General features: G+C 49.7%; 1 protein-coding gene across 1 annotated transcript in view; it reads right to left on the bottom strand.

Moving 5' to 3' along the window:
- Nucleotides 1-7,822, bottom strand: part of LOC138259626 (gap junction delta-2 protein-like) — a 288,792-nt gene extending 280,970 nt beyond the window's left edge. Inside the window, exon 1 of the mRNA XM_069207475.1 lies at nucleotides 7,421-7,822. Within this exon, the coding sequence (XP_069063576.1) occupies nucleotides 7,421-7,491 (71 nt within the window). The 5' untranslated portion in view covers nucleotides 7,492-7,822. The remainder of the gene's footprint in view (nucleotides 1-7,420) is intronic.
- Nucleotides 7,823-20,983: the final 13,161 nt, after the last annotated feature.

The following is a 20,983-nucleotide window of genomic DNA, read 5'->3' as shown; positions in this document are numbered from 1 at the left end:
GATTGACATAAGCCTTGGCCACTAAGTTGTCTGTGCGAACCAGAACCGCCGAACCCCTCAGGGAATCCTGAAAATGGACCAGAGCCAGGAATACTGCCCGCAATTCGCGCCAATTCGACGACCGACTCGCCTCCCGAGGGGACCAAAACCCCTGAATCTGAGCCGACCCCATCCATGCCCCCCAACCGGAGAGGCTGGCATCCGTCGTCACCACCACGGGTCTCAGAGGCGATAAAGAAACCCCTATCCTCAGGTGGTCTGCATCCAACCACCATTGCAACTCTCTGTGAATCAATCCGGACCCTGGAACCCTGTCCTTCAGAGAACCGGACCCTGGTGTCCACCTTCTCAAGAACCATGTCATCAAGCCCAGGAGATGGAAACGTGCCCAAGGAACCAGAAATATCACCGACGCCAAATGACCCTGCAGACGCAACCATAGAAGAGCTCGGGGAGCAGACTGCAACAATACCTTCTTTACCAAAGCCTGTAGGACACCCAACCGTTTTTCTGACACAGTCACCAACCCAAGAAGAGTCTGAAACCGAGCTCCCAGAAAAACCAGATCCTGGGACGGCACTAAGTCTGACTTCTCCCAATTGATTAAAAACCCGTGGTTTTGCAGGACCTCCAGAACATGGACCACCTGCTTCTGCAAAAGGTCTCGTGATTGGGCATGAATCAACATGTCGTCTAGATAAGGATGCAGAAATACCCCTTCTGAATGAAGCAAAGCCACTAGAGGAGCCAGCACCTTTGTGAAAATTCGAGGAGAAGATTTTAGACCGAAAGGCAGAACGCAAAACTGATAATGGTTCTGACCCACAGCAAACCTCAGGAACTTTTGAGAGGATCTTGCCACCGGTACGTGTAGGTAAGCATCCTGCAGATCCAGTGACACCAGAAAGTCCCCGTGTCTGACCAATGGAAAAATAGTCTGAATGGACAGCATGCGGAAATGCACTGTCCTGATCCAGGTATTCACCTCCTTTAGATTGAGCACCGGCCGAAATCCCCCTGAAACTTTCTGCACAAGAAACAAGACCGAATAAGTGCCCTGACCCCGTTCGTCTAGCGGAACGTGGGAAATGGCCCCCTTGACCAGTAAGTCCCGCACTCCGTCCAATAATGCTCTTCTCCGTGACCCCTCTGAAGGCAGAGGTGTGGGACGTACCCCTGAATCTGGAGGAACCACCACAAAATCTATGACATAACCATTGGCCACAATGTCTAGTACCCAATGATCGTTTACACTGTCCTTCCAAGCCGAAAGAAAGTGACTCAGTCTTCCCCCAACCGGCCCTCTGCCAGGCCCACAGTGATTGTCAGGACCCCTTCTTGAAACCACCCCGGGTCGCAGGAGCAGACTTCTTAGGTGAAAAACGCGGCTGAAAACGCCGTTTCCTAAATGAAAAGGATTTAGCATCCCTAGTAGGAGAAGATCTGGAATGTTTCTTCCACCCTTTACTCGAAGAAGAACCCCCTTTATAAGGTAAGGCATGCTTCCGTTCCTTAAAAGCCTTGGAAAGCATGGATGGCAATTGTTCTCCAAACAAGGTACGACCTTCAAACGGCAGTCTCAACAAGGCCGCCTTTTCCCCCGGATCAGCCTTCCAGGAACGCAACCAGAGGGACCTACGAGCCCCAATCAAAGACCCAGAAGCCAGAGCCGAAGTACGGACCACATCCGAAGACACATCAGCCAACAATCTGGCCTGCTGCTCCATACCAGCCAGGAGCTCCGAACATTCCGCCCCTTCCTGTACAGCCACCGCCAGTTTATCAAAGTCTTGAACCAATGACTGTGACGCATATGCAGAATAAATCCCTGCCCTCAGCGCCAGATTTTCCGCAGCAAAAGCCCTCTTAAGACCCGAATCCACTTTACGGTCAGTGGCATCCGTAGGCACACAATCCTCCGGATTGACTGCCGTTTTGCCAATCAGAGTAGCCAAAATAGAGTCCAGGCGTACTGAAGGAGGCAAAACCTCCTCACCCTCAAGTAAGTAAAGTTTCTGAAGGAATCGTGGAACCTGAGCCTTATCCACATCCTTCCACTCACGAAACACCATATCCCTCACAGGTCCCTGAAAAGGCATGGCAAACTTTGAAGGTGTCTTATATTGAGGAAATAAATGAGAATCCGAGTCTGCAGGTTGAAACACCGGGAAACCCAAATTGTCCCGAACATGTGCCATCACTTCCCACATATCTTCTCTGGAAACATATTTCCCCCCAGATGACGTCGATGGGGCCTCCTCCTCACTCTCCGATGAGGATTTCCTAGTTGCTACCGATGAATGCTCACATTTAGACTGACCAGTCCTGGCCACGCCTGCTTGTAGTGCCCTGGTCACCGCCACCTCAATCATATCCTGAACCTCCTCTCTGGACATGAGGGGAGTACCCCTGCCAGGTACCTGTGAGTTCTCCGGAGTAGTAATGCCAGCCCCACCCCCCTCCTCCTCCGAGGAAGAAGAGACAATCCTACGTCTCTTTGCTGGAACTTTAGGCATGGTAAACAAATAATCACTGACTGGAACCCCAAAAAACTACCCTCTATATAGGCACCTGGTCCTCCCCCCAATCAGGGCTCCACCAATCCCTAAAGAGGTCACCAATTTCATCAAAATACATAAAAACCACGGGCCGAACGCCCGTCCTACCTGAGAGCATCTCAGAGTTGAAGTCCCTCGGTTCCCCGCGGCTCCGCGGCGCTGAAACCCGGAAATCAACGTCCCAGCCACAGAGGGCCGGCTGACCCCGTCAGCCGGCCTCCAGGCCACGCCTCTCGAGCAACCATGCTGCTCGTTCAAGACGCGACCCAGCCGTAGCACTCCTCGCGGAGCTCCGCGTCCCGAGGAGTGCCTCCATCGACGACCTCCAGGCCCCGCCGTGCAGGTAAGAAAAGGGAAAGAAAACCGTCTAGCGTGGGCTAGACAAAAGAACAGGAGGGGATAAGGGTGGGGGGGGTTTTTGAAAGGGGAAGGGAGGGTCTAGAGGGGAGGCGGGAGGCCTCATTGGTTAAAAGGAAGGCGAGGGAGGGACGGGAGGTAATGCAGTACAGACTCTCTGGAAATCAGGCACGCATATACGTAAAAGCTTGTTACTGGCACTTATATATAGGGGCAGCGCTGACATTCATACGTGCAGCACTGGCACTTACGGTCTCCTGTACAGGGAAAACGTACAATGCTGATACTATATACATACATACACACACACACACAGTATCGACACTTAAACACTCAGCAGTGACACACTCGTATAGACAAACACACAAAATATTGACACACGCAGTGCTGACCCATACATTTACCGTGTTGACACTCCCATGCAACTGTAGGCACATGAATAGTACTGATACTTATGAAAATACAGTACTGACACTTAAAAGTACAATACTGGCACACATGTAGACCTTGACATATACCTAGACTGTACTGAGATACATGCAGTACCAACACTCACATGCAGAGTAATGAATATTCCAGGCTGTACAGAGCGGCTCTGTGTTCGTAATCCTTCTCTCGGAGGTGAAACCCACACCCACCCAAGGGTGATCTTATTCATTTCATGGTTTGATTTTTTAAATGCCTAGGTAATTGAAAAGGAAGGCTGATTCAGACATGACTGAAGTAATGGGACGCCTTGCCTCTATTGAGGAGTTTATGAACCTATTGAGCCCAACCCTTGCCCCCTTGGCCCAGACAGTTCCCAATCCACAGGTGGCCCTCCAGTTGTCTCAGGGTAATCTGATACAGGGGGAGAAGGGGAACATCCCAGGAGATCTGGCGTGCCACCAAAGGCGGCTTTTCCTCCTTTCCCAAAACGCACCAGGAAGGGTACAGCTAATGGAGGCAGGGGTAAACCAGCAAAAAACTGCAATAATTTAGCGCAAGCCTCAGAGATGGCTTCAGGCCAGTCCTCAGCTGCAGACACAATCACTGTAGGTGGGGACGAATTACTTCCAACGCAGGGGCTGCTGGGGATGACCTGGACTCTAGTTTAGCAAAAGTCTTGTCCTGGTTGTCAAGGGTGGGAGACTTAACATCACCTCCCGTAGCTGTTGATTGCACCAAATTGGGGGGATCCAAGGCATGGGGGATAGCATCTATTAGGCCAGTTGAGAATCCCCTTAGTGCCACAGTAGTGTCAATTAATTTCTCTCAGCTCCCCTTAGTCCCAGAGCCACAGGCGCCCAGCATTTCTTCCAGAACGGCAGCTCTGGAAGCTTCCGTTGAGCAGTAGCTCAACGACGCAAATTATAATGCATGAAATAAAAACACGGAAGGGTGGGTGGGACAATGAGAAAAAAGGGGGGGCTCCTCCATGAAAAAGGAGAGGGGGTCACTTTGGCGGTCAGCAAGGGCACAGCACTATCCACAACAAGGTGAGTATGCTGCGCTGGAGGCCAGGTTTAAATGCCTCTACCTGTGCCCCTGCAGACCGGCAAGGTGACCCCGGTGCCCCTCCCAAGCCAATAGGCACTAAGCACGGCGGGCACTAGCGTGCAAAATTTTAAATTCAAGTGCCAACGGCAAGAGGCCATTGGCGCTAGCCCCCCCTCCCCCCGACCAGGCATCGCTCCCACCTGTAGCCGGGGCCGGCCATTGCGGCTTGCCCCTGTATTTCATTCACTGGCTCCTTCTCACGGCGGCTAACAGCAGTGTGCAAGTGTGGGCTACCTTGAGGGGATCCCTTCCTGAGCTGTGATTAGGAGGTGTGAAAAGTTGTCCAGAGGGGAGATAATCAGAGAAGAGAGAAAGTTAAAACTGCCTCCTGCTAGACTCAAAATGTATTGTTGTCCCCAGGGGCACTGTTTTAATATCTCTCTACTGATTATCTCCTCTCTGCACAGCTTTTCATTAGGGTTGGGCAAAATATGCTCTGCGGCAGAGATGGCGAAGTTTTGGCCATTGTAACATAGAATTCCGGCCAAATTCCACCCACTGCCCTGTGGCAGACTTTTTTCTCAAATTCCACACACCAATGGTAAGCTGGCGAGCGTGAGTGGTATTTGGAAATCCCTACTGCGATTTTCAGTTGTTGATTTTCAATTGTTAGGAGGGCACCAACTGAACTTTTTCCAATGCAGCAGTCGCTGGAGGTCCCATACCATTCCCGGTCAGAAAGCTGTAAACTTGAGTAGAAAATCTACATGCACAGCAGAAAAATCATATTGAGAAGCTGTGCTGTCTGGTGCACCATATGATGGCCTTGGCACTGATTTTTCAGCGCAGAATGAGCTCCCAGCACTACAGTACAGTATGAGCAGCGTAACATGCCTATTTCCACTAATATGCAGCATTTCATGGAATCCCATGGAGGTTTTGGAAATCTGCGGAGTTCCACGGAGTTAAACTTTGCGGATTTCCATGGAATTCCAGAGTAAAGCTCCCTGGAATTCTCTGAAGTTAAACTCTGCACGTTCCGCACAGACCTACTTTTCGTACTTCACCCACATCAATTTTCCAAAGAAATATATTCCTAATCACATCTCCTAAAGTGGTCACCTTTAAGTAGGGTTGTAGCCCATACTGCCATCCTACCATTGGTGGCTTGCAGGAGGGAAATATGGTGGGGCAGCACAGCACGTAGCGGGGTGAGGTGGGGCAAAAAAAAATACGAATCTATTGAACCTCACCGCTCCGTGCAGCTCCTCTCCTCTCTTCCACTCCAGGCACAGGTTCCCAGCCTGCCTTGCATCCAATCCTAACACTGCTTTCATGCTGGAAGCAGCATGAAAGCAGCATTAGGATTGGACGGAGCACCCAGCCAGGGTGCTCCGAGGCAGACTGAAAGTGTCTGCCTGCTGTCTCCAACCCAGCAACACAGTGCCTGCGTTGCTGGGTTGGAGAGAGCCCAGTGCGCAAGTATGTTTGGCCGGCCCTAGCAGCCGACCAAACTTACATGCGCACTGAGGGGGACAACCCCGTGCTCATCACAGCCAGTGGCCCCACCCTTTTTACAAGAAAACGATAATAGACATAGTTTATTATCGTTTTCTTGTTCAAGTTTTACAGGAGCTGCTGCTGGCGGAGTGGGTGGGTGGGGTAGGGGAGCGACGCTCCTCTGCCATAGCTGAGGAGCCGCCCCTGCATCCTACTGTGTGCCAGTCTGCAAGGGGAGCCCTATGATGAAGCAGGCCACCCGTGGATGAAGAGGGCTTTTGAATTTAAGGCCTTTCCCTAACCTACAGCCTGGATTATTCATGTTTTTGTGCACATGTACCACTGGGACTGCCACAGATATGGCACAGCCCCTAGTAGGTATAGTACTGGCACTGTTGCACACGTGTGCTGTAACAAACACAACTGAGACGTACATAGATGCAGCGCAGACAAGAGTCTGTACAGCTCTGGTACGTGCCACTCTGGTCACACGCACACGTGCAAACACGCTGGTACAGAGTAGTGAATAAGTCTCTGCACAAAACAGGATATAAAGCGCCAGTTGTCCTTATCGGGCATCAGAGTCCATGGCCTCACTTGCAGGACAAGGTGTAGTGATCTGTCGAGCGACCGGTGACCTCGCTTCCAACGCAGCCACCGTCCTCCTCGCTCTCCGTGTCATCACTCTCCCGCCCCCCTGCATAGGCATGCAGCAGCACCACAGCGGCGCAAACCCCTTCAATGCCTCAGCTGAAAGCAGCGCACAAACACGGACGGACTTGGCCTGCGCGGCTCGCAATCGCGGGAGCCCACCTCACCTCTACAGTGGGGTGAGGTGGGAAGCACTTGATATGTTACAGAAGAGACGGGCGGAAAGAACGGGTCATTTGGGGTGTGAGTGACCAGGTAATACGATGCGACCTACTCACTAAATTAACATATACGACGAAAGGGGCGGTGCAGCAGCGAAGAAGAGACCCCCCTAGACGACGAGACAAGGAAATTGAGGAGGTACCGCGCACCAGTAACTCAAGAGCTGAAACAGAGGATAGTGATGGGTTGGTAGATGAAAGATATAACAGGTTTGAAGAGACCCCCCCCCCCTCTCCCCACACACACGCCTATCACAGGGATACATAGAAAGAACGGAGTAAAGGGGCATGGGGGGGAGACCCCGCCCCGTATGAGGATGCAAGGTGAAGGGAATAGGTGACAGGGAGTAGCCCCCTCCTCAGACAATCACTCACGGGAAAGGTGAGGAGTAGTACGATAATAGCACAGAGCCCGCAGAGTAGGATGTGTGTGGGGGGGGGGGGGGGCGGAGGGGTAGCAAGGTGGGGGTGGGCAGGTGGCAGAGTCGCCTCCCCACACCTACCATTCACATAAGGGGATATAGAGGAGTATGGGATTCTGGAGGGGTATCAAGGAAGGACATTCCCATTTAGAAGATTATTAAGGAGGAAGATAAGGGACTCTGGTGGCATGTACCACAACCTAGGGGGAGGGGTCGCCTGCCTGCACCTTACCTCCCTATCATGGTGGAGTGCTGCTGCACCGCCGCCTCCAGCAGCCTCTCCAGGATGGTCCATTCGCCCATCGCTGCCGCCGCCAGTGTCCGGCCGGGCTCGAGAACCCCTCTGCCGGCCGTGCTCCGGACCAACTCTCCCGGCCGCGCTCCGCACCCCGTTCACTCAAACGGCGGCTCTTCCTCCCGCGCCCATCCTCTCCAGGAAGTCAAGAGATCCCGAGCTGCCCATCACGACCCCCCTCCCTCGCCGAGCATCCTGACCGCCCCTTTCCCTTCTGTTGGGCAGATGCGGGGTGCTAGTGTGCACGGGCGCGGGGGCGGAGGCCGGCAGGCAGGGGCCGGCGGCGCACCGGCAGCGCAGGCTGTGCGCGCAGCATGCTGCAGCCTCCCGACCAGCACTGCCTGTCACAAGCCAGGATGCTGGGGTGGGCACGCCAGGCAGCCTCCCTTCAAGGAGGGGGATTAGCGGCAGGCTCACTTCCTCCCCCACCTCACTACCTCCTTTCCTCGTTAATCAGGATCAGTGTGCTCAGCTCCGCGGGGTGGCATCCGATTGGTTGGCACATTTTTAAGCTGCTTTTTTTTTTCTTTTGGACCAGAGCCTGAGTTTTGGAATAAGGGAAAGTTTTGGAGGTGGGCTGGGTCCTGAAGATCCCTAGATCAGTGACACAGGCTATTGTACTTTATTTCTATATGTACACTTAATCACACCATGTATGATTAATTCCACGATCTTCTCTCGGTACTGGCAACGAAGACATCTTCGGTGCTTGTGAGTCCCTCAGCCCACACTTAAGTAAGGGCCTCTCTAGGGAAAATGTAGATGTAAAAACGTTTAACAATTCACATTTCAATGACGCATTTCCCTGTGCAGGTTCGTGGATGTGGATGCGGTTTCTCCGTAGTCCCTGACCCTCATTCCAAGTGGCCTCTCGATACCAGTTTATTTGGAAATTACCAATTCCCACATTATTGGCTAAACTGTGTATGAAATTATTGCCGTCTTGGCGCAGAGCGAATGAGTGTTAGGTAACGTCAGTTATTTACGAGGATTTCTTAAATGTAATACATTTCAGCAACGCGCGTACATTTCAGCCTTTTCAGAAACACGTTAGCTGTCTATAAACATGCACACTGGCATTCATCTTGTTTTTACAGTGCAACTTTTTAAAGTTAGCACGTCACATGCTCGGACTTTGGAGAACAGAATTTTTGTTCAGGTTTCACGCATTGCACAGATTCTAGTTTAAGACAGCAGAACTTTCTCTCAGGCTGAACAGATCTTAGGAGAGATTTTGGCTTCGCATACAAAAGCCATCCTACTGGTTCTACACATGCCATACCTGTAGTTAAGGAAATCTTATGGTTTCAGACTTAAGACAGGAATGTTAACTCACACATTTCATAGGACTCACGGACTCAGCCCTGGTCAGGAGACAGCTATTTGATAACAGATATCTTATGGGTTCGGACATCTGATAGAACAGCTATATCTCCGGTGACACAGATATCACAGGCTACCACAGGAGAACTTCCTTACAGAGATTTTAAATGGCAATGTTCTGAAGAGTGGAACTATCTTCCAGTTTATATAGATTTTAATGGTCTAGCCCACTGCCATTCTAGCTATATTTTATGTTACATAGATACACCTTATCAGTCATGCTACGGGCGGCAAACCCGTGTCCCAGGTTACAGAGATTGTACACTCTATGGTCGGTGACTGAAGAGTTTAGCATCAGATTGCGCAGACTCAGGCTTTGTCCAGTAAAGCAATCCCCCATGTCACTCATATTTTACGGATTTAAACATCTAGCAGCAAAGTTGTGCCCTGTTTCACAGATACATCAACAGCAGTATCCCCTAAGTTTTTAGGTAGACGCCTAGTACAGAGCCCAGTTTTCTAGTTTGCTAAAGACATCTTGGGGACATTCTGAAAGTTTACCTGGGAATCCATTCCAACCGTTGGTTACCATTGGCTTTGTGTTTTGTAACTCACATTTGATTGGATTTCTATTTGCAGGCTTTATAGGTTTTAGACTGTCCAGCATGACCTTGTCCCTCCCAAAGAGGAAAGTCTTTTCACATCAACTCCCCTTGTCTTCTTCCACAACTGGTCCTTTCTATAAAAAGGCCTGTAAATCTTGCTCTTATCTTGTCACATTTGCTCTGTATTCAAAGACAGAGGTCAAATGTCAGGCTCTGTTTTCCAGTGAGCTTGGTGTTTACTTTTCTTTCTTTTACTTTATAGTGAGAGAATTTATGAGGCAATAGTGCTGGATACTGGGGATGGGAAGTAAATATTGCAGAATATATCAGAATTACAAAAGAACAAATTAAGCAATTTTTTTTGTAAATTCTGAAGTGTTTTAGAAACTATTACTTTAATATGGTAAAAACAAATCAATACGCTAGGTGATGACATTTCCACACATTATTGTTTGTGCTCTAGATAGCTTTATTAGTAAAACTGCATCTGTGGAAATGTAATGGTAAATTCAGTTGAAAATGTGTTGTCTATAATGGCAGTGTGCTACTGCACCATGCATATGTCACTCTACTCCATGGCAACCTACGCCAATCAACTCTGCACCGCTCCAAGCCACTGCGGTCTTTTCTGCAACACTCCACGTTTCACCACTCTGCACCACTGCACTCTACTCCACTCGGCACCAGTTTAAGCCATTTCACTCTACACCTCTCTACTCGTCCTACACCACTCTACTCTATACCTATACACTCTACGGCACTCTACTCTACACCACTGCACTCTTCATCACTGCACTATACACCACTCCAGTATAGGCCACTCCTCTCTACTCTGCAAAACTCCACTATATGGTACACTACGCCACTGCACTCTATGACACTGCACTGTATGCCACTGAACTCTATGCAAGTACACTCTATGCCAATACACTCTATGCCAATGCTCCCTACTTTATACCACTCCACTCTACGTCCCTGCACTCTATGACAATCTAGTGTATGCCACTCTAACCTACCCTGCAGCACTGCACTCTATGCCACTGCACTTTACACTCTTTACTCAACACAATTACACTCTACACCACTGAATTCTACCCTACACCACTTCACTCTACACCACTTTGCTCTAATCTGAAACAATCTATGCCACTTCATTGTATGCCACTCTACTCCACTGTATTCTGTGCCACTGCATTCTCTTCCACAGCACTCTACACCACTGCACTCCAAACAAATGCACTCTATGCAACTGCATTCTACGCAACTGCACTCCATGTCACTGCACTCTACACCACTGCACTAGTAGAGTACTAGTACTCTGCACTAGTAGAGTACTAGTAGAACGCAGTGGTGTAGATTAGAGTGGTGCACAGTAGTGCACCACTCTAATCTACACCACTGCGTTCTAGGAGGCTGCATTGTACGCTGCTGAATTCTATGCTGCTGCACTCCACATCACTGCACTCTATGCCACTGTACTCTGAACACTCTATGCCAACACACCCTACAAAAGTCTACTGTACACCACTCCACACCACTGCACTCTACACCACTCTACTCTAAACTATTTCACTTTGTACCACTACACTCTATGCCACTGCAATCTACCCTGTACCACTATACTCAACAACACTGCAATCTAAGGCACTGCACTCTTCGCAGGTCTACTCAACACCACTCTTCTTTATGCCACTGCACTCTCTGACAATGCACTCTATGTCACTCTACACCACTGCACTGTGCAACACTGTGCAATACTGCACTCTATGCCACACTACTCTGCACTAGTGTGCCCTTTGCCAATGCACTATGCTACTGCACTCTACAGCACTCTACTCTGCAGCACTTCACTCTATGCCATTGCACTCTCCAGCACTATACTGTACTTTGTGTTACTCCACTCTGCGCCACTCTACACCACTGCACTCTCTACCACTCTAATCTATTTTGCACCACTGCACTCTATGCCACTGCACTCAATGCCATCACACTCTATGTAGGAAGTTGGCTCTGGATGTACTATTTCAAAGTAAGAAACAGCATGCACAGAGTCCAAGGGTTCCTCTTAGAGGTAAGATAGTGGCAAAAAGAGATAATTCTAATGCTCTATTTTGTGGTAGTGTGGTCGAGCAGTAGGCTTATCAGAGGGTAGTGTTAAGCATTTGTTGTACACACACAGGCAATAAATGAGGAACACACACTCAAAGACAATTCCAGGCCAATAGATTTTTATATAGAAAAATATATTTTCTTAGTTTATTTTAAGAACCACAGGCTCAAGATTTACAAACAATACCTTAAATGAAAGGTATTTCACTCCGGTATCTTAGGAACTTTGAATCATCACAATAGCATGTACAGTTTTGGCAAAAATGGCAATAAGCTATTTTAAAACTAGTCAGTGCAATTTTCAACAGTTCCTGGGGTAAGTAAGTATTGGTTAGTTTTGCAGGTAAGTAAAACACCTACAGGGTTCAAAGTTGGGTCCAAGGTAGCCCACCGTTGGGGGTTCAGGGCAACCCCAAAGTTACCACACGAGCAGCTCGGGCCGGTCAGGGGCAGAGGTCAAAGTGGTGCCCAAAACGCATAGGCTTCAATGGAGAAGGGGGTGCCCGGTTCCAGTCTGCCAGCAGGTAAGTACCCGCGACTTCGGAGGGCAGACCAGGGGGGTTTTGTAGGGCACCGGGGGGGACACAAGTCAGCACAGAAACTACACCCTCAGCGGCACAGGGACGGCCGGGTGCAGAGTGCAAACAGGCGTCGGGTTTGCAATAGGTTTCAATGGGAGACCCAGGGGTCTCTTCAGCGAAGCAGGCAGGCAATGGGGGGGGCTCCTCGGGGTAGCCACCACCTGGGCAAGGGAGAGGGCCACCTGGGGGTCACTTCTGCAGTGGAGGTCGGATCCTTCAGGTCCTGGGGGCTGCGGGTGCAGTGTCTTTACCAGGCGTCGGGTTCTTTGAAGCAGGCAGTCGCGATCAGGGGGAGTCTCTGGATTCCGTCGCTGTGGGGACTCAGGGGGGGTCAACTCTGGCTACTCACGGGCTTGCAGACGCCGGGGAGTCCTCCCTGTAGTGTTAGTTTTACACAGGTCGAGCCGGGGGCGTCGGATGCAGAGTGGAAAGTCTCACGCTTCCGGCGGGAAATGTGTGGTCTTTAAAAGTTGCTTCTTTGTTGCAAAGTTGCAGTTTCTTTGGAACAGGGCCGCTGTCCTCTGGAGTTCTTGGTCCTTTTAGATGCAGGGTAGTCTTCTGAGGCTTCAGAGGTCACTGGACCCTGGGGGACGCATCGCTGTTGCAGTTTTTCTCGAAGTGGGGAGACAGGCCGGTAGGGCTGGGGCCAAAGCAGTTGGTGTCTCCGTCTTCTCTGCAGGGCTTCAGGTCAGCAGTCCTTCTTCATCTTCAGGTTGCAGGAATCTGTTTTCCTAGGTTCTGGGGGGCCCTAAATACTCAATTTAGGGGTGTGTTTAGGTCTTGGGGGTTAGTAGCCAATGGCTACTAGCCCTGAGGGTAGCTACACCCTCTTTGTGCCTCCTCCCTGAGGGGAGGGGGCACATCCCTAATCCTATTGGCGGAATCCTCCATCTGCAAGATGGAGGATTTCTAAAAGTCAGAGTCACCTCAGCTCAGGACACCTTAGGGGTTGTCCTGACTGGCCAGTGACTCCTCCTTGTTTTTCTCATTATCTCCTCCAGCCTTGCCGCCAAAAGTGGGGCAGTGGCCAGAGGGGGCGGGCATCTCCACTAGCTGGGATGCCCTGTGACACTGTAACAAAGGGGGTGAGCCTTTGAGGCTCACCGCCAGGTGTTACAGTTCCTGCAGGGGGAGGTGAGAAGCACCTCCACCCAGTACAGGCTTTGTTACTAGCCACAGAGTGACAAAGGCACTCTCCCCATGTGGCCTGCAACATGTCTGGTGTGTGGCAGGCTGGCAAAACTAGTCAGCCCACACTGGAAGTCGGGTATGTTTTCAGGGGGCATCTCTAAGTTGCCCTCTGGGGTGTATTTCACAATAAAATGTACACTGGCATCAGTGTGCATTTATTGTGCTGAGAAGTTTGATACCAAACTTCCCAGTTTTCAGTGTAGCCATTATGGTGCTGTGGAGTTCGTGTATGACAGACTCCCAGACCATATACTCTTATGGCTACCCTGCACTTACAATGTCTAAGGTTTTGCTTAGACACTATAGGGGCATAGTGCTCATGCACCTATGCCCTCAGCGATGGTATAGTGCACCCTGCCTTAGGGCTGTAAGGCCTGCTAGAGGGGTGACTTATCTATACCATGGGCAGTGTGAGGTTGGCATGGCACCCTGAGGGGAGTGCCATGTCGACTTAGTCATTTTCTCCCCACCAGCACACACAAGCTGGAAAGCAGTGTGTCTGTGCTGAGTAAGGGGTCCCCGGGTGGCATAATACATGCTGCAGCCCTTAGAGACCTTCCATGGCATCAGGGCCCTTGGTACCAGGGGTACCAGTTACAAGGGACTTACCTGGATGCCAGGGTGTGCCAATTGTGGAGACAAAGGTACAGGTTAGGGAAAGAACACTGGTGCTGGGGCCTGGTTAGCAGGCCTCGGCCCACTTTCAAATCATAACTTGGCATCAGCAAAGGCAAAAAGTCAGGGGGTAACCATGCAAAGGAGGCATTTCCTTACACAACCCCCTCCCTCAAACGAAAGAGAATGAGACTAACCTTTCTCAAGAGAGTCTTCATTTTCTAGAACCTGGAAAGGCCATCTGCATTGGCATGGGCAGTCCCAGGTCTGTGTTCCACTATAAAGTCCATTCCCTGTAGGGAGATGGACCACCTCAACAGTTTTGGATTTTCACCTTTCATTTGCATTAGCCATCTGAGAGGTCTGTGGTCAGTTTGAACTACAAAGTGAGTACCAAAGAGGTATGGTCTCAGCTTCTTCAGGGACCAAACCACTTCAAAGGCCTCCCTCTCAATGGCACTTCAACGCTGCTCCCTGGGGAGTAACCTCCTGCTAATGAAAGCAACAGGCTGGTCAAGGACATCATCATTTGTTTGGGACAAAACTGCCCCTATCCCATGTTCAGAGGCATCAGTCTGCACAATGAACTGCTTGGAGTAATCTGGAGCTTTTAGAACTGGTGCTGTGCACATAGCTTGTTTCAGGGTGTCAAAAGCCTGTTAGCATTCTACAGTCCAGTTTACCTTCTTAGGCATTTTTTTTGGAGGTAAGTTCTGTGAGGGGTGTCACTATTGATTCATATCACTTCACAAACCTCCTGTAGTACCCAGTCAAGCCAAGGAATGCCCTGACTTGAGTCTGGGTTTTTGGAGATACCCAGTCCAGAATAGTCTGGATCTTGGGTTGGAGTGGCTGAACTTGGCCTCCACCTACAAGGTGTCCCAAGTAAACCACAGTTCCCTGCCCTATCTGACATTTGGATGCCTTGATAGAAAGGCCTGATGTTTGCAGGGCCTTCAAAATCTTCTTCAGATGGACCAGGTGATCCTGCCAGCTGGAGCTAAAGACAGCAATATCGTCAAGATAAGCTGCACTAAAGGACTTCAAGCCAGCAAGGACTTAAGTCACCAACCTTTGGAAGGTGGCAGGGGCATTCTTTAAGTCAAAGGGCATAACAGTAAACTGATAATGCCCATCAAGTGTGGAGAATGCTGTCTTTTCTTTTGCTCCTGGTGCCATTTTGATTTGCCAGTACCCTGCTGTCAAGTCAAAGGTACTTAAGTATCTGGCAGCACCTAGTTTGTCAATTAATTCATCTGCCCTTGGAATGGGATGGGCATCTGTCTTGGTGACAGAATTAAGTCCTCTATAATCCACACAAAACCTCATCTCTCTCTTACCATCCTTGGTGTGAGGTTTGGGGACTAAGACCACTGGGCTAGCCCAGGGGCTGTCAGAGTGCTCACTGACTCCCAATTCCAGCATCTTGTGGACTTCCACTTTGATGCTTTCCTTAACTTGGTCAGACTGTCTGAATATTTTGTTTTTGACAGGCATGCTGTCTCCTGTGTCCACATCATGGGTACACAGGTGTGTCTGGCCAGGGGTTAGGGAAAATAGCTCAGCAAACTGTTGTAAGACTCTCCTAGAGTCAGATTGCTGTTGGCCAGAGAGGGTGTCTGAATAGATCACTCCATCTACCGAGCCATCTTTAGGGTCAGTGGAGAGGAGATCAGGGAGAGGTTCACTCTCAGCTTCCTGGTCCTCATCTGTCACCATCAACAGATTCACATCTGCCCTGTCATGAAAGAGTTTGAGGGGGTTCACATGGATCACCCTTTTGGGGGTCCTGCTAGTGCCTAGGTCTACCAGGTAGGTGACCTGACTCTTTCTTTCTAGCACTGGGAAAGGGCCACTCCATCTGTCTTGAAGTGCCCTGGGAGCCACAGGCTCCAGAACCCAGACTTTCTGTCCTGGCTGAAACTCAACCATATCAGCCTTTTGGTCATACCACATCTTCTGGAGTTGTTGGCTGGCCTCAAGGTTTTTGCTTGCCTTTTCCATGTACTCTGCCATCCCGGAACGTAGGCCTAGTACATAGTCCACTATATCTTGTTTAGGCTCATGAAGAGGTCTCTTCCAGCCTTCTTTTACAAGAGCTAGTGGTCCCCTGACAGGATGGCCAAACAGAAGTTCAAAGGGGGAAAACCCTACTCCCTTCTGAGGCACCTCTCTGTAGGCGAAAAACAGACATGGCAAGAGGACATCCCATCTCCTTTTGAGCTTTTCAGGAAGCCCCATGATCATGCCTTTCAATGTCTTGTTAAATCTTTCTACAAGACCATTGGTTTGTGGATGGTATGGTGTGGTGAATTTGTAAGTCACTCCACACTCATTCCACATATGCTTCAGGTATGCTGACATGAAGTTTGTACCCCTGTCAGACACCACCTCCTTAGGAAATCCCACTCTGGTAAAGATACCAATGAGTGCTTTAGCTACTGCCCGGGCAGTAGTGGACCTAAGGGGAATTGCTTCAGGGTACCCAGTGGCATGATCCACTACCACTAGGATATACTGGTTCCCTGAGGCTGTGGGAGGTTCAAGTGGACCCACTATGTCCACACACACTTTTCCAAACGGGACCCCCACCACTGGAAGTGGAATGAGGGGGGCCTTTGGATGGCCACCTGTCTTACCACTGGCTTGACAGGCGGCACAGGAGACACAAAACTCCTTTACTTTCTGGGACATGTTGGGCCAATAGAAATGGTTGACTAACCTCTCCCAAGTCTTGGTTTGTCCCAAATGCCCAGCAAGTGGAATATCATGAGCTAAGGTCAGAATGAACTTCCTAAACTCCTGAGGCACTACCACTCTCCTAGTGGCACCAGGTTTGGGATCTCTTGCCTCAGTGTTGATGAGTCAATCTTCCCAATAGACTCTATGTGTTCCAGTGATTTTTCCTTTGGTCTCTTCAGCAGCTTGCTGCCTAAGGCCTTCAAGAGAGGGACAGGTTTCTTGCCCCTTACACAACTGTTCCCTTGTGGGTCCCCTTGGGCCTGAGAGTTCAACCTGATAAGGTTCCAACTCCATGGGCTCCGTTCCCTCAGAGGGCAGAACTTCTTCCTGGGAAGAGAGGTTCCCTTTCTTTGGTTGTGTTGAAGCTAGTTCCCAAGTCTTCTTTCCTTTCCTCTTGGAGGGTTGGGCCATTATTCCAGGCTCCAACACCACTTTTTCATCCTGAGCCTTGCACTGTGCCCTTGTCTTGACACACACCAGTTCAGGGATACCCAGCATGGCTGCATGGGTTTTGAGTTCTACCTCAGCCCATGCCGAGGACTCCAGGTCATTTCCAAGCAAACAGTCTAATGGGATATTTGAGGAGACTACTACCTGTTTCTGGCCATTGACCCCTCCCCATTCTAGAGTTACCATAGCCACGGGATGTACTTTAGTCTGATTGTCAGCGTTGGTGACTTGATAAGTTTGTCCAGCCAGGTATTGACCAGGGGAAACCAGTTTCTCTGTCACCATGGTGACACTGGCACCTGTATCCCTCAGGCCTTCTACACTAATCCCATTAATTAAGAGTTGCTGCCTGTATTTTTGCATATTAGGGGGCCAGGTAGCCAGTGTGGCTAAGTCCACCCCACCCTCAGAGACTAATGTAGCTTCAGTGTGAACCCTGATTTGCTCTGGGCGTACTGTTGATCCCACCTGGAGACTGGCTATTCCTGTGCTAACTGGAGTAGAGTTTGAAGTGGAACCTTTCTTGGGACAGGCCTTGTCTCCAGTTTGGTGTCCCTGCTGATTACAGCTACGACACCAGGCCTTTTTGGGATCAAAGTTTTTACCCTTGTACCCAAAATTGGATTGTGAAGAGGCTTGGGACCCTCCCTCCTGAGCAGGTTTTTGGGGCCCTGTAGAAGACTCTTTACTTTTACCCTTGGATGTCTCAACACTCTTCCCCTGGGGAGTCTTTGTGACCCCTTTCTTTTGATCACCCCCTGTGGAAGTCTTGGTCACCCTAGTCTTGACCCAATGGTCCGCCTTCTTTCCCAATTCTTGGGAAGAAATTGGTCCTAGGTCCACCAGATGCTGATGCAGTTTATCATTGAAACAATTACTTAGAAGGTGTTCTTTCATAAACAGACTGTACAGCCCATCATAATCATTTACACCACTGCCATTAATCCAACCATCCAGTGTTTTGATTGAGAAGTCAACAAAATCAACCCAGGTCTGGCTCGAGGATTTTTGAGCCCCCCTTAATCTAATCCTGTACTCCTCAGTTGAAAATCAAAAGCCCTCAATCAGGGTAGCCTTCATTAGGTCATAGGATTCTGCATCTTTTCCAGAGAGTGTGAGGAGTCTATCCCTACACTTTCCAGTGAACATTTCCCAAAGAAGAGCACCCCAGTGAGATTTGTTTACTTTTCTGGTTGCACAAGCCCTCTCAAAAGCTGTGAACCATTTGGTGATGTCATCACCATCTTCATATTTAGTCACAATCCCTTTAGGGATTTTAAGCATGTCAGGAGAATCTCTGACCCTATTTATATTACTGCCACCATTGATGGGACCTAAGCCCATCTCTTGTCTTTCCCGTTCTATGGCTAGGATCTGTCTTTCCAAAGCCAATCTTTTTGCCAACCTGGCTAGCAGGAGGTCATCTTCATTGAGGCTGTCCTCAATGCTTCCAGAGTTGCTGGGCTCTCCTGTGAGAGAAGCAGCATCTCTGACTATCACATTTGGAGTCAGGGTTGGAGAAACCCTGGTCTCCCTATCTAGGATTGGAGGTGGGAGTTCCTCCAACTCACTAGTGTCCCCCTCTGTGAGGGCATCATCAGAGGGGTTGTTATTAGCAAACTCTGCCAAGAGCTCCTGGAGCTGTACTTTGGTAGGGTTTGAACCAGTCTTTATCTTTTTGATTTTACAGAGAGACCTTAACTCTGACATCCTAAAATGCAGGTAAGGGGTGAGGTTGAGTTCCATCACAATCTCTTCTGTAGTCATTTTGTTTCTAAAAGTTGGAATACTTTTTAAGAATCTAAAACTATCTCTAGAACTTAATTCAAACCTTTACAAAACGTTTAAACTCCAAAAGAAATGCTAACAGGGACTTACAGAAGGCCCTAGCAGGACTTTTAAAAATTTAGAAAAATAGCTCAAATTTCAAAAATCAGTTTCTAATGACAATTTTTTGAATTTAGTCATGTGATCAGGTATTGACTGAATAGTCCAGCAAATGCAAAGTCTTGTATCCCACCGCTGCCACCAATGTAGGAAGTTTGCTCTGTATGTACTATTTCAAAGTAAGAAATAGCATGCACAGAGTCCAAGGGTTCCCCTTAGAGGTAAGATAGTGGCAAAAATAGATACTTCTAATGCTCTATTTTGTGGTAGTGTGGTCGAGCAGTAGGCTTATCAGAGGGTAGTGTTAAGCATTTGTTGTACACACACAGGCAATAAATGAGGAACACACACTCAAAGACAATTCCAGGCCAATAGGTTTTAATATAGAAAAATATATTTTCTTAGTTTATTTTAAGAACCGCAGGTTCAAGATTTACAAACAATACTTTAAATGAAAGGTATTTAACTCAGGTATCTTAGGAACCTTGAATCATCACAATAGCATGTACAGTTTTGGCAAAAATGGCAATAAGCTATTTTAAAACTAGACATAGTGCAATTTTCAACAGCTCCTGGGGGAAGTAAGTATTGGTTAGTTTTGCAGGTAAGTAAAACACCTACAGGGTTCAAAGTTGGGTCCAAGGTAGCCCACCGTTGGGGGTTCAGGGCAACCCTAAAGTTACCACACCAGCAGCTCAGGTCCGGTCAGGGGCAGAGGTCAAAGTGGTGCCCAAAACGCAGAGGCTTCAACGGAGAAGGGGGTGCCCTGGTTCCAGTCTGCCAGCAGGTAAGTACCCGCGATTTCGGAGGGCAGACCAGGGGGGTTTTGTAGGGCACCGGGGGGGACACAAGTCAGCACAGAACCCTCAGCGGCACAGGGGTGGCCGGGTGCAGAGTGCAAACAGGTGTCGGGTTTGCAATAGGTTACAATGGGAGACCCAGGGGTCTCTTCAGCGAAGCAGGCAGGCAAGGGGGGGCTCCTCGGGGTAGCCACCACCTGGGCAAGGTAGAGGGCCACCTGGGGGTCGCTTCTGCACTGGAGGTTGGATCCTTCAGGTCCTGGGGGCTGCGGGTGCAGTGTCTTTACCAGGCGTCGGGTTCTTTGAAGCAGGCAGTCGCGATCAGGGGGAGCCTCTGGATTCCCTCTGCAGGCGTCGCTGTGGGGGCTCAGGGGGGTCAACACTGGCTACTCACGGGCTCACAGTCGCCAGGGAGTCCTCCCTGTAGTGTTAGTTTTCCGCAGGTCAAGCCGGGAGAGTTGGGTGCAGAGTGGAAAGTCTCACGCTTCCGGCAGGAAACGTGTGGTCTTTAAAAGTTGCTTTTTTGTTGCAAAGTTGCGCTTTCCTCTGGAGTTCTTGGTCCTTTTAGATGCAGGGTAGTCCTCTGAGGCTTCAGAGGTCGCTGGACACTGGGGTACGAGTCGCTGTTGCAGTTTTTCTCGAAGTGGGGAGACAGGTCGGTAGGGCTGGGGCCAAAGCAGTTGGTGTCTTCGTCTTCTCTGCAGGGCTTCAGGTCAGCAGTCCTTCTTCGTCTTCAGGTTGCAGGAATCTGTTTTCCTAGGTTCTGGGGGCCCCTAAATACTCAATTTAGGGGTGTGTTTAGGTCTGGGGGGTTAGTAGCCAATGGCTACTAGCCCTGAGGGTGGCTACACCCTCTTTGTGCCTCCTCCATGAGGGGAGGGGGGCACATCCCTAATCCTATTGGAGGAATCCTCCATCTGCAAGATGGAGGATTTCTAAAAGTCAGAGTCACCTCAGCTCAGGACACCTTAGGGGTTGTCCTGACTAGCCAGTGACTCCTCCTTGTTTTTCTCATTATCTCCTCAGGCCTTGCCGCCAAAAGTGGGGCCGTGGCCGGACGGGGTGGGCATCTCCTGTAGCTGGGATGCCCTGTGGTGCTGTAACAAAGGGGGTGAGTCTTTGAGGCTCACCGCCAGGTGTTACAGTTCCTGCAGGGGGAGGTGAGAAGCACCTCCACCCAGTACAGGCTTTGTTACT

Source organism: Pleurodeles waltl, chromosome 9 (assembly GCF_031143425.1).
Source record: "Pleurodeles waltl isolate 20211129_DDA chromosome 9, aPleWal1.hap1.20221129, whole genome shotgun sequence".
In the NCBI taxonomy this organism is placed as follows: Eukaryota; Metazoa; Chordata; class Amphibia; order Caudata; family Salamandridae; genus Pleurodeles; species Pleurodeles waltl.
The sequence above is the reverse complement of the archived record's forward strand: the minus strand, read 5'-3'. Positions and strand labels throughout refer to the sequence as shown.